The sequence below is a fragment of the Phyllobates terribilis genome, unplaced genomic scaffold, assembly GCF_046119375.1.
Source record: "Phyllobates terribilis strain yellow unplaced genomic scaffold, ASM4611937v1 Scaffold_5__5_contigs__length_657084704, whole genome shotgun sequence".
Taxonomy (NCBI): domain Eukaryota; kingdom Metazoa; phylum Chordata; class Amphibia; order Anura; family Dendrobatidae; genus Phyllobates; species Phyllobates terribilis.
Window position 1 is genome coordinate 504530329 of NW_027362765.1, and position 13962 is coordinate 504544290.

At 47.9% G+C, this 13962-nt stretch overlaps 1 protein-coding gene across 1 annotated transcript in view; it reads right to left on the reverse strand.

Annotated features, from left to right (window-relative positions):
• LOC141271646 (olfactory receptor 6F1-like) overlaps positions 1-13305 on the reverse strand; it is a 93791-nt gene extending 80486 nt beyond the window's left edge. Inside the window, exons 1-2 of the mRNA XM_073681688.1 lie at positions 13300-13305; positions 13048-13147 (exon numbers count right to left, since the gene is read on the reverse strand). Coding sequence (XP_073537789.1) covers positions 13048-13147; positions 13300-13305 — 106 coding nt within the window. The remainder of the gene's footprint in view (positions 1-13047; positions 13148-13299) is intronic.
• Between the last annotated feature and the right edge of the window lie 657 nt (positions 13306-13962).

The following is a 13962-nucleotide window of genomic DNA, read 5'->3' on the forward strand; positions in this document are numbered from 1 at the left end:
CGCTGTTGATTCAAGAACAAATCATAGAACAAGTTAATTAAAGGTCGTTTATTTGTCAACGCGTTTCAGAGTCAAATCTAACTTCTTCCTCAGGACACATGTAGTTGTCCTGAGGAAGGAGTCGGATTTGACTCTGAAACGCGTTGACAAATAAACGACCTTTAATTAACTTGTTCTATGATTCGTTCTTGAATCAGCAGCGCACTTGAAATCTACCTACTCTGGCTTTCTATCAACTAGGGGAAATGGTATTTTTTAAATATTTTTTTTTACTTTATACTTTGTTTTAGTCCTCATTCGATACTGTTGGAATTTGAATTGATATAAACAATTTATTTCTGGTTTCTTGCCAGTTTTAATATTTATCTGTATTCACATGGAAAAGCAATCCTCTTACAAAACTAAGGAGTGGATGAGGGAAGGTGCAAAAATAGTTCAGAAAAATAATTTTACCTGACAGATTTTCCTGTTTTTTAAGAAACACATTGCACTGGAATCTGTATTGTACTTCTGCCTTAAAGGGAATGTGACTCACCCCCTGGGCCAGTGCTGTAGTGCGGCGCGCGTGCGCGCGGGGAATACCCGGAGCCGGATCCGATGGGGGTAGTAGTCTTCGTGTGGCGGTGACCCGGTCCGTGCCCAGGGTGGTCAAACTAAGTGGCAGTTATTGGTATGATGGTATTAGTGTCCGACTACGCCACCCGTTGAATGCGGCTATGAAGCCGCCGCTGCAGGGCAGTCCGCTGAGGCCGGTGGTACGGATGTGCAGCGTGGATGGTATAACCCCCAACGGGAGGGGTATGGCCTCAGGGCAGAGGATGAGGTTGATGTTGGGAGTGATGGTGTGGATGTCCCAGCACTAATGGTGCGACAAGGAAGCACGGAGATGCGAGGGTACAGTTCAGGGTCTTTACTGATGGTACAAGGCAAATTCCCCCGGGAGTACTGGCTAGTAGTTGGGGCCTGGTTAGTCTGCGAGTAAGCCGGAGTTCCCCTGGCCAGGTGGAGTTGTAGGCCTTCCCGTTAGTCTGTACCCTTCCTGGCTACCCTGCTTTCGGCGGTTACAAGTAGCCCACGTCCCTGGGTATACCGTGTGGTGCTCACCCGTATGGCTGGTGACCTGGGGCCTCCTGTTAGCCTCCGCTCCGGAATGGCGGTGCTGGTCCCTTCGTTGTGACTGAGCCTCCGGGCTTTTATGGCCAGAGGACCTGGAATCCCCTGCCGGATGGATTCTGCTGCTGGGTATATCTTAGTCCCCACAGCCTCGGACTCCTGTGTCCGGTTTTTGTACCTTCTCCCAGGGCGAGCTCTGCACAGCTCCAGCCCCTGGCGCTTCTCCTTGGCTCCTACAGAGCTCCTGATGTTTATCTGTCCCTGTTTCTGCGTGTCCAGACCAGACTCCGTCTCTGTCTGGAACTCCTCTCCTCTAACCCTGCCTCAGCCCCAGTTTATGTAGGGGAAGTTCTTCCCCTCCCAGGACTGGGCAGGAGGTGTGGCATGCTTAGGATTCCTGCCCAGGAGACCTCCCACCTGCTCACAGACGTAATACTGCTATTACTGTGGAAACCAGACCTCTGGGGTGCCACATTCCCCCCTAGTGAAATTTAGTACTCCCGGACTAAACATATTTTTTTTTTTTTTCAAAAACATAACAGGGTATAAACAGGAACAATTAAATACATGAGATGGTCACGGCGTGTCCGTAACCGGAAAGCAATAAGGGTGTCCATTTCACCAAAGAACAGGGAGCCGTAACCAGGTAGGGGTCTGTCCTGCCCCGAGTCTTTAACAGTCTTTGGTCCATTCCTGGGTTACGCTCCAAACATATTTACAACAGAGTTCCGGTTACTCACTGTCCATAACCTGTCAGTCCATATAAAGAAATCTGTAACTGAAAAACATAATTAGCAACGGCTACAACAAAACAGGTAAACATAAAATAGTTAAAGCAATTAGCCAACTTAGATTCTCCAACGTACGGGCATCTGGCCTCTGGTAACCCTAGTGGACCTACGGAGCTCACTAACTGGTCCTGCACTACAGGGTGTAGGAGGTGTTATGGGCAGGCTGGGCAGCTTTCTGCGCACTCTTTGGCTCACTAGGGGCACGGCAGGCTCACTACTAGCAGAGGGTTGATCCTCCTGTACTGCTGGTGTGGACTCTTCTGCCTCTTGGGCCGGCTGCTCTTCCAGCTCTACTGGTTCTTCTGTAGGCACTTGCGGGGCTGGCTGGAGAAAGGTTAGGACGGGTACCACGACAGCACCGTTTACCTGTGTCCAAGACCGGGGGAAGTCTCCGAGTACAGTCCTGATCATTTCTTCCCTTTCCTCTGCGGGTCGAGGGTTTTCTTGATCTTCTTCTTCAGGGCTTTGCAGCTGCTCGGGACACTTCTTCAGGTGGTCTCTGGAGACAACGGCTGTGGTTTCTCCTCCATCCTTACTGATCACGCAAATCTTTGGGCTCTCATGGCTTGATGGCAGTACGGTGTACGGGTCCTTCTCCCACTGGTCGTCCAACTTGTGGAGCCGTCTTTTCCTCTTCAAGACCTGCTCTCCAGGTACCAGGGGAACAGCGGGAGCATACTGATTTAAAGCCCTCTCTTGCCTTTCTCTAGCTTGAGACAGACTTCGCTCCACGCTCTCCTGCACTTTCCGATACTGCTGCTGCCGCCCTGTATCCCAGTCTGCCTCTGGCGAGGTGTCCTCGGGCGTCAGGACTCCCATATCCAGGTCGATAGGCAGCTTACCAGGTCTCGCTCTCATTAGGTAAGCCGGGGTACAGTTGGTAGAACCTACAGGGATGTGGTTGTATAGGTCCACCAGATCAGGCAGCTTCTCAGGCCACATACTGCGTTCTTCCAGGGGCAATGTTTTCAGGAGGTCTATCACCACCTGGTTCATCTTCTCGCAGAGTCCATTAGTTTGTGGGTGATAGGGCGTTGTTCTTATCTTCGTGCAGCCATACAGGTTGCAGAACTCCTGGAAGACTTCCGCTTCGAAGGCTGGCCCTTGGTCTGTCAGCACTTGGTCCGGGTACCCGTGTGGACGGCAGAAGTGCTGCTGGAAGGCTCTAGCTGCTGTTTGAGCCATTAAGTCCTTGACCGGGACCACCACCAGGAACCGGGAGTAATGATCTACGATTGTGAGGGCGTAGACATACCCAGATCTGCTTGGAGCCAGTTTCACATGGTCCAGGGCTACCAGTTCCAGTGGCTGTCGGGTGATGATGGGCTGCAAGGGAGTCTTCTGGCTGGCACGGTCCTTCCTTCTTAGGTGGCACGGTCCACAGTCTCTGCACCACCTCTCGATGGCTCCTCTCATGCCTACCCAGTAGAACCGCTCACGCAATAAGAACTCCAGCTTCTTCCACCCGAAATGTCCTGCTCCGTTGTGGTACGCCTCCAGAATCATAGCCGCGTCTCGTCTGGGGACCACTACCTGCCAGGTCAACTCATGTGTTCAAGAGTTAACCATTCTCCGGCACAACTTCTCCCTGTAGAGGAACAGCCTACTTTTCTCCTTCCACAGTTGCTTAGTCTCCTCTGGGGCGTCTGGGTCCAGACTGGCATCGGCTTGGGTCAGCATTTCCTTCACCAGACGGACTGCGGGATCACTGTCTTGCGTCTCCGCCCAGTTGTAGTGGGGCAAGGGATTGAACGTCGCGGAGCGCCTGTCCTTCACACGGTTGGAATACAGGGTAATCCCATGACGGTGGAACGCAGGGAGCTCAACTTCTTCCAGATCTTCTGGATCTTCCCCTACGTCCGGTAAGTTCGGCATTCTAGACAGGGCATCCGCGTTGGCATTTGAGCGTCCTGCCCGGTATTTGATGGTGAATTCAAAGTTGGACAGGCGAGCCATCCATCTCTGTTCCAGAGCACCGAGCCTTGCAGTGTCCAGGTGTGTCAACGGGTTGTTATCCGTGTACACGATGAATTTGGAGGAGGCAAGGTAATGCTTGAAACGTTCGGTCACTGCCCACACTACTGCCAGGAACTCCAGCTTGAATGAGCTATAATTCTCAGGGTTCCTCTCGGTGGGTCGTAGCTTTCGGCTAGCGTAAGCGATTACCCGTTCTTTTCCTTGCTGGATCTGGGACAGCACGGCTCCTAGCCCGATGTTACTTGCGTCCGTGTGGAGGATAAAGGGCTGGCTGTAGTCTGGATATGCCAGGATTTCATCCCCCGTGAGGGCCATCTTCAGCTGGCAAAAGGACTCCTCTTCCAGCTTTTCCCACCTGAAGGGCGGCTTCTGGTTTTTGGCTTTTTGAGATTTACCTATCAGGAGGTCCTGCATAGGGGCTGCCATTTTGGTGAAACCGGGAATGAATCTTCGGTAGTAGCCTACCAACCCAAGGAACTGCCGCACTTCCTTTATGCTGGAGGGTCTTGGCCAGTCCTTAATCACGGTGATCTTATCAGGGTCAGGAGCCACTCCGTCAGCACTCACCACGTGTCCCAGGTATTGCACCTTTGGTTTCAGGAGGTGACACTTGGAGGGTTTCACCTTTAGGCCGTAGTTTGCCAGAGCTTCGAACACTTCTGCCAGGTGTTTCAGGTGGTCCTCGTAGGTCTTGGAATAGACGATGACATCGTCCAGGTATAACAGGACCGTCTCGAAGTTCCGGTGTCCCAGACAGCATTCCATCAACCGTTGGAAGGTTCCCGGTGCGTTGCAGAGCCCGAACGGCATACAGTTAAATTCACTGAGACCCATCGGGGTGGTGAATGCGGTCTTCTCCCGGTCCGCCTCTGCTACAGGAACCTGCCAGTACCCGCTAGTGAGATCCAAAGTAGAGAAGAAGTTAGCAGATTTTAATGCAGCTAAGGACTCTTCTATCCTTGGTAATGGGTATGCATCTTTGTGTGTGATACGGTTGACCTTCCTGTAGTCTACACACATTCTCATGGTATTGTCTTTCTTTTTCACTAAGACTAGTGGAGCTGCCCAGGGGCTACAGCTGTCCCTGATTACCCCAGCCTCCTTCATGTCTCTTAGCATCCCCTTGGCGTGTTGATAGTGTGCAGGGGGTACGGGTCGGTATCTCTCCTTTATGGGAGGATGGTCTCCCATGGGGATGTGGTGTTCTACCCCCTTTACTCGCCCGAAGTCTAACGGGTGTTTACTAAACACTCTCTCGTACTCTTGAACCACCCGATAGACTCCTTGTTTCTGGTGTGAGGGAGTGGAGTCAGTACCCAGATGTAGTTGCTGACACCAGTCCTCCACCGGTTTCTTAGAGCCGTTACCTTCCTCTGGTTGAGATGGAGGCAAGGGTTCCACGGCCTGTACAGAATTCTGGTTTATGGTGAACAATTTAGCTAGCGTGGCATACCGGGGCAGGTGTACTTCTCTCTCACCGATATTTATGATGCGAACGGGCACCCTCCCATGGCGTACATCGACCACCCCCCGTGCTGTCAAAATGGTGGGCCTACTGTCTGAGTAGACGGGTTCTACCATTGCTTGGTAGTCTCTACCTCTTAGACCAATAGCTGCCCGGCACCAAATCATCATCTCACTTTTTGGGGGCATGGCAATAGGGAACGGGTCACACATTCTCACGCTACCTATCTCACCACCAGATAGTTCCACCTGTTGCCGCTTCATCAGTGCCCGGATCTCTTTTTGGAGCACACGCTGCTGGCCGGAACTGGCGTTCTTGGCAACCTGCTGTAAAATGAGAATCACCTCTGCAAGACAATTTTCAATTACATTGGTTCCCAGGGTGATTCTAGGGTGACTCTCATGACGGTCTATGTCCACTATAATCAGTCCTTGTGCCGCCAGTTCGACTTTACCGATTTTAATGGTCACCTCCTTGAATCCCACCTGTGGCACGGGCTGACCATTGCTGGCGATGATACTCAGGTCGTCGTCTGGGTAGCGGGTTATGTCCGAATCATTCCAGTACTGCTTGAAGAGCACGTACGGGATGGTGGTGACCTGTGACCCAGTGTCTAGTAGGGCACTCATAGGAATGCCATCCAGTACCACAGGCAAGATTGGACGTCCCCCTACGTATTTATCACGCCAGTTTGATGGGCCTGATGGTCTTATGCCTGGGGGTTGGCCCTCTACCCCAGGTTGTGCCCATTTAAATGACAGTACCTTGCCACATGTCCGGGTTGATTGCAGCGGCGGCAGATGGGTCGTCCGTCCTCGTTGTATCTGTCGCTGGGTCTTCCTCTGGCCGGTGGGGTCCTCCTCAGTCGGCGCCATGGGACGTCCTCCGGTCCGGATTCCAGCTGGATCTTTCCTGGAGAAGAGACCTGTAAAGACTGCACAGTTCTGGATAGCGCGGCAACGCTCTTAGTCAGCTCTTGGACCTGATGGTGCAGGTCTGTAGCCGGGTCACTGTTTAAAGCCTGCGCATCAGCTCCCACAGGCCCTGCAGACAAGGGCGCCGTCTCCTGGTGATAAGTGATAGCAGGGCGCCTGTGGGTCACAGCGCCACCTGGTACCGGTTCTCGGAGCACCCGGATGGCTCTGTCCTTGAACTGTGCAAAGTCCAGGTCAGGGTCCTGTAAGGCCATTGCCCGCAACTGGGTTCGGTGGGCATTGCACAGTAGACCCTCAATGAATTGTTCAGTCAACAGCTTATCTTCATTTCCCACGCTGTCAGGGTCTGCCTGCTTAATGGCTCTCAGGGCCTCTTGTAGGTTTAAAGCATAGTCTCTTATACTCTCATGTGCCCGTTGTTTGCACCCATAAAATCTTAGTTTTATTTCGGCTGAGGTGCGGGTGTCAAATGTGTCTTTCAGCCGGGTTAGTATGTCTCTGACAGTCCTCTTCCTCCCAGGTGGCCAGGACTTTACCTCCCTTTGGGCTGCCCCGATTAATTGGGCCACCAGGATGCTCACTTTTTGCGCCTCCGTGAGGGGATACACCTGGAAGAGGCTATCCAGCCTTTCTCTGAAGTCATTTAGGGTATGTGACTCCCCTGAGTACTGGGGTAGCCAGGCTGCCCCCGGGATATAGGGCATGGTGAAAGGCATGACCGCAGCAGCGGTGGCGCTGGCGGCGGTGAAGCTCTCCTCCGTATCCGACATCCTCCTCCCCCCTAGTGGACCGTGGCCTACCTTGCGATGATCCTCTTCCGTAGGCCGCGGCTCCGCAGTGGATCGTCAGGGTTGAGGACCTTCCGTCGCGCTCCTGTGACGTCGGCGTCTGCTGGGCTCCTTCCAGGACCTTACGCAACGTCCGGACGTGAGGCGGGGCTTCAGTTCTCGCGGGCTTTCGGAGTCCACGCCCCTCTTCTTCCCGTGCGGCGTCCCGAAGATGGCGTCCAATGGCGGGAAAACTCCACGGATGGCGGGAAGAAGGCAGAAGAAGGCGTCGGATGGCGGGAATCGGCTCCAGATGGCGGGAATCGGCTCCAGATGGCGGGAAACGACTCCGGACGGCGGGAAACTTCACCACAGGTAAGTATAAAAGTCTCTTTTTTCAGGCACGCAGTACCCGGTGGTTGTGGGCACGTAATCCTGCCGACTACGCCAAAAATTGACTCACCCCCTGGGCCAGTGCTGTAGTGCGGCGCGCGTGCGCGCGGGGAATACCCGGAGCCGGATCCGATGGGGGTAGTAGTCTTCGTGTGGCGGTGACCCGGTCCGTGCCCAGGGTGGTCAAACTAAGTGGCAGTTATTGGTATGATGGTATTAGTGTCCGACTACGCCACCCGTTGAAGCCGCCGCTGCAGGGCAGTCCGCTGAGGCCGGTGGTACGGATGTGCAGCGTGGATGGTATAACCCCCAACGGGAGGGGTATGGCCTCAGGGCAGAGGATGAGGTTGATGTTGGGAGTGATGGTGTGGATGTCCCAGCACTAATGGTGCGACAAGGAAGCACGGAGACGCGAGGGTACAGTTCAGGGTCTTTACTGATGGTACAAGGCAAATTCCCCCGGGAGTACTGGCTAGTAGTTGGGGCCTGGTTAGTCTGCGAGTAAGCCGGAGTTCCCCTGGCCAGGTGGAGTTGTAGGCCTTCCCGTTAGTCTGTACCCTTCCTGGCTACCCTGCTTTCGGCGGTTACAAGTAGCCCACGTCCCTGGGTATACCGTGTGGTGCTCACCCGTATGGCTGGTGACCTGGGGCCTCCTGTTAGCCTCCGCTCCGGAATGGCGGTGCTGGTCCCTTCGTTGTGACTGAGCCTCCGGGCTTTTATGGCCAGAGGACCTGGAATCCCCTGCCGGATGGATTCTGCTGCTGGGTATATCTTAGTCCCCACAGCCTCGGACTCCTGTGTCCGGTTTTTGTACCTTCTCCCAGGGCGAGCTCTGCACAGCTCCAGCCCCTGGCGCTTCTCCTTGGCTCCTACAGAGCTCCTGATGTTTATCTGTCCCTGTTTCTGCGTGTCCAGACCAGACTCCGTCTCTGTCTGGAACTCCTCTCCTCTAACCCTGCCTCAGCCCCAGTTTATGTAGGGGAAGTTCTTCCCTTCCCAGGACTGGGCAGGAGGTGTGGCATGCTTAGGATTCCTGCCCAGGAGACCTCCCACCTGCTCACAGACGTAATACTGCTATTACTGTGGAAACCAGACCCCTGGGGTGCCACAAATGTATCATTAGGTTTTGCTACCTAATCTGAGATCAGCATGATGTACAGGCAGACACCCTGATAAGTCACTTACAGGGCTGCTTGATGTAGTTTTGCTAATCTTCTGTTGATTAAAACTGTTATTTTATCAGTAGAAGTAAACATGCTGCCATGTAGTCCTACATATTCATGAGCTCTCTATAACCCTGTCCTTATCACTGATTGGCTGCTTTCTGCCTATGTACAGAAAACTGCCAATCAGTGGTGTAGGCGGGGTTATACACATCTCAGCATTCAGAGAACAGCTAAATCTACAGCAAAGAAAACAGAGTTTTTTCCAAAACTGCAATAAGCAGCTCCATAAGCTCAAATTAAGGTCTCTGCCATCATGCTGCTCTCAGATGAGCGGATCTTTTGAAATTCACTGAAATTCTCCCAAAAATTTGATTTGTGGTGAACAAATCTGCATGAATTGCATACTTAAAAGCCTCTAATTGCCTGGACAATATGTGTAGAATACTGAGAGTTCCCATTGGAGTCAATTGAACACGTTTTTAGCTCTGTAATACAAACACAGCCTAAATATTCCTATTAATCCAGTATCCAGGACAACCTAAAAAACTAAAGTCCAAACTCAATAGTTTCATCAGGAAGAGCAAACATCATTGTGTACCTCAAAGTACTTTATATGCACCTCGATTTTCTGGGGTCTGGGAAGTCCTCATTTACTTAACCCTTTTCCAATTGGCTGATTTTCCATTTTGGGGCTTTTGTTTTTTCCTCCACTGATTCCAAGACCATACGTTTTTTTATTTTTCAGTTGACAAAGTGTGTGTGGTCTTGTGTGTGTGGTCTTGTGTGTGTGGTCTTGTGTGTGTGTGGTCTTGTGTGTGTGTGGTCTTGTGTGTGTGTGGTCTTGTGTGTGTGTGGTCTTGTGTGTGTGTGGTCTTGTGTGTGTGTGGTCTTGTGTGTGTGGTCTTGTGTGTGTGGTCTTGTGTGTTTGGTCTTGTGTGTGTGGTCGAGTTGTACTTTTGAATAAAGCCACCCTTTTTATCATGTGATGTACTAGAAATTGTGAAAAAGAGCAATTCTGCAATTGTTTTTTGGCTTTTTATGTACAGTGTTCATTTAACGGTAAATGACCTGGGCATATTATTCTATAGTTCAGTACAATTATGCCGATATCAAACATGCATATTTTTTTTACTTAGGTGATAAAAGAAAATTAAGAAATTTGTAAAAAAAATAAATTGTGTTGCTGTATCATTTTAAATTTTCAGGATTTGGAGCTGTGTGAGGGCTTGTTTTTTGTGCCCCCCCACTTTGATGTGGATACGATGTTTTGATTATTATTATTATTTATATAGCACCATTGATTTCATGGTGCTGTACATAAGGAGGGGTTACATACAAAATACAGAAAGGATTACATTTCTTGTGCTGTTGCAGCCAGCGGCTGAAAAACCACCACTCTGGCGTTTTGATTTTTTTTTTACTGATCGGAATAATTTATTTCCTATATTGATAAATGGACTTTTACAATCGCAGCAATACCCAATATATGTACTTTTTTATTTTTTTTATTTCATAATTTTAAATGAAGGAAAAGGGAATGATTTGAACTTTTATATATTTTTTCATATTTTGTTTTATAATTTCCATCTTTTACTGTATTTGTTAGTCCCTTTAGGGGACTTAAACTTAAGATCACCTGATTACTCATGCTATATACAGCAATGCAGTGGCATTGATCTATATAGCAAAAATCTCCTATGAACGCCAGCCACAGTCTGGATTTCACAGGAGTATCATCATGACAGGCACAGGGGTCTTCAGCAGGCTCACAGCAATAATGGCAACCTATTGATGCGCCACGATCGCGTCACGGGGGCGCCAATGGGCGTGTAGAACGGTGAGCTTCCTGCCAGTGCACATTAAATGCTGCTGTCACAGATTGACAGTGGCATTTAACAGGTTAACAGCCATGGGCGTAGCTTCACTACACCCGCAACTGTTAGAGGCGGATGATGGCAGAATAACATACGTAGACAACATTGATTGTAATATACAGTGCCTACAAGTAGTATTCAACCCCCTGCAGATTTAGCTGGTTGACACATGCGGAATTAACTTGGCATTGTGACATTTGTACTGTAGATCAGCCTGGAAGTGGGAAATGCACTGCAGCAAATTTTTTTTTTTTTTTTTTTAAAACGTTAAAAGTTAATTCAGAGTGTCATTTATTATTCAACCCCTCAAACCACAAGAATTCTGTTTGGTCCCCCTAAAGTATTAAGAAGTAGTTCAGGCACCAAGAATAATGAGCTTCACATGTGTGGATTAAAGATCTCTTTTGCCAGCCTTTTCTGACTATTTAAGACCCTCCCCAAACTTGTGAACAGCACTCAGACATGGTCAACATGGGAAAGACAAAGGAGCATTCCAAGGCCATCAGAGACAAGATCGTGGAGGGTCACAAGGCTGGCAAGGGGTACAAAACCCTTTCCAAGGAGTTGGGCCTACCTGTCTCCACTGTTGGGAGCATCGTCCGTAAGTGGAAGGCTTATGGAACTACTGTTAGCCTTCCACGGCCAGGACAGCCTTTGAAAGTGTCCTCCCGTGCCGAGGCCAGGCTTGTCCGAAGAGTCAAGGCTAACCCAAGGACAACAAGGAAGGAGCTCCGGGAAGATCTCATGGCAGTGGGGACATTGGTTTCAGTCAATACCATAAGTAACGTACTCCACCGCAATGGTCTCCGTTCCAGACGAGCCCGTAAGGTACCTTTACTTTCAAAGCGTCATGTCAAGGCTCGTCTACAGTTTGCTCATGATCACTTGGAGGACTCTGAGACAGACTGGTTCAAGGTTCTATGGTCTGATGAGACCCAGATCGAGATCTTTGGTGCCAACCACACACGTGACGTTTGGAGACTGGATGGCACTGCATATGACCCCAAGAATACCATCCCTACAGTCAAGCATGGTGGTGGCAGCATCATGCTGTGGGGCTGTTTCTCTGCCAAGGGGCCTGACCATCTGGTCCGCATCCATGGGAAGATGGATAGCACGGCCTACCTGGAGTTTTTGGCCAAGAACCTCCGCTCCTCCATCAAGGATCTTAAGATGGGTCGTAATTTCATCTTCCAACAAGACAACGACCCAAAGCACACAGCCAAGAAAACCAAGGCCTGGTTCAAGAGGGAAAAAGTCAAGGTGTTGGAGTGGCCTAGTCAGTCTCCTGACCTTAACCCAATTGAAAACTTGTGGAAGGAGCTCAAGAATAAAGTCCACATGAGACACCCAAAGAACCTAGATAACTTGGAGAAGATCTGCATGGAGGAGTGGGCCAAGATAACTCCACAGACCTGTGCCGGCCTGATCAGGTCTTATAAAAGACGATTATTAGCTGTAATTGCAAACAAGGGTTATTCCACAAAATATTAAACATAGGGGTTGTATAATAATTGACCCACACTTTTAGGTTTAAAATTTAATAAAATTCAACTGAGCAACATAACTTTTTGGTTTGTAAGATTTATGCTTCTGTTCATAAAACCTACTCTCGTTTGCAGTTTGAAGGCTCTAACTTATTTGCATCTTATCAAACCAGCTAAATCTGCAGGGGGTTGAATACTACTTGTAGGCACTGTATATAGTAAAAGCCATCGATGTGTGGAACAAAAATCCAAAATTAGAAAGAATTAATATATTTAATTTTTAATGGTTTTTATACTGAACTCAGAAAAATTTGCAAAAAAACCTCAAAACAATCTAGAACTACTAATGTTCATTTGTCCAACACTATATTTATTGCTGTGCAGTCACAGCTTTGAAAAATAAACATGCAGAGATTTTCCGGGTCAAGGAAACTGCATCTGATCATCTTCTCAGCGCAGACCGCTGCAGGTATTCGCCTTTCTTACTGATCAGAAAACAATTAAAAGAAATATTTTTAAAAAAGTGACAATATGTACTGGTTGTCACATGTAACAAACTAAAGCAAAGACAACTTCAACATTATGTTTTTGGGCATCAGCTCCCTAGTTGAAGTGGACATGAAATTATAACAATATTGCATTATATATTGTCTACAAAAAGGCCAGTTTGGAAATTGAAAACAGGAAGTTGCCAATATTAGTGTTCTGATAGAAAAATGCAATATCAGCCATAAGACTATGATGAGTGTATTCACAATAGAAATATGTACATGTAATATTTGAGGGACTTACCTCGTACGTCAGACAGTGTGTTGGCGATTCTTCTGCATTAGTAGGCTGATCATTTTCCTTTCTCAACTAGAATTCAAAAATTGTACAGCAAACAAAAATAATAATTAATAGAAATAAATACAGTAATAAAAAATAAATTGCACGTCTTCTATTATTACACCTTGCTTACACTATCATGTCATCTCTTTTGCACTTTTTGATAATAAGAATGCATGTTACTTCCAATGATTTAGTATTGACATGAGGTATATATATAAATGGAGAAAAAAACACCTAAAAATATTTACCTGGAAAATACATGTTGGAAGCATTTTGCGAACCAGAATAGGTGGATTCTGAATGTTTGCTGTTAGTAGCTTGTGATGAAGACATTCGCTCATTGTCTCCCTACACAGTGAAAAAAAAGTCAAAATATATAAAAGTATTTCAACTGTAAATGATATAAGACAATAAGATACTAAATTAGAGACTCAAGATTCTCAATATTTAAACAATAACTTATTATTGATTGTTGCCAATAGTGGCGGATTCTTTCTTACCTCCATCACGGGTAGATGAGATGATGATATTTAGATACATCTCAATGTTCAAATAATGAACCTGAAAATATAAAGAAAAATCATTACATCCAACTAAGCTTGAAATCATAGAAGGTTTTCAAAAGCATTGTAGATAATTGATGGGAATTGTCAATCATTCCATATCCAGCAAGTTATGGAAAATGTATCCAGTGTTTATCTGGTAACCTATGAGGATGGATTCTGAGTGTTTGCTAATTGCTGGTATTGGTGATGAACACAGATACTCATTGCCTCGCTACTCAGGGGAAAAATATATAAAAGTATCTCAACTGGAAATAATAAGGAAACAAAATTAGAGACTAAATATTCTAAGAATAGTTACATGATTAGCTGGTGGACAGTTCACGTAATCGGCCTCCGCAGCAGCTGCAATAAGATTTATTCTGAGCTATTTTTCGAAAACACCCAAATCTGCAGAAATAGGAGGAATATTGGTTACCAGACTAGAGTGAATGTTGGTTAATACCATGGCTTATATTAAAAAGAACAAATTGCAACCCATATATTAAAGGGAATCTGTCACCCCCTTGGGCAATATCAGACCTCTACTATGGGTATACAGGGTATAGAAAAGTAAACCTATACATACCTGTATGGCCCATAGTAGAGGTTTGACTGCAG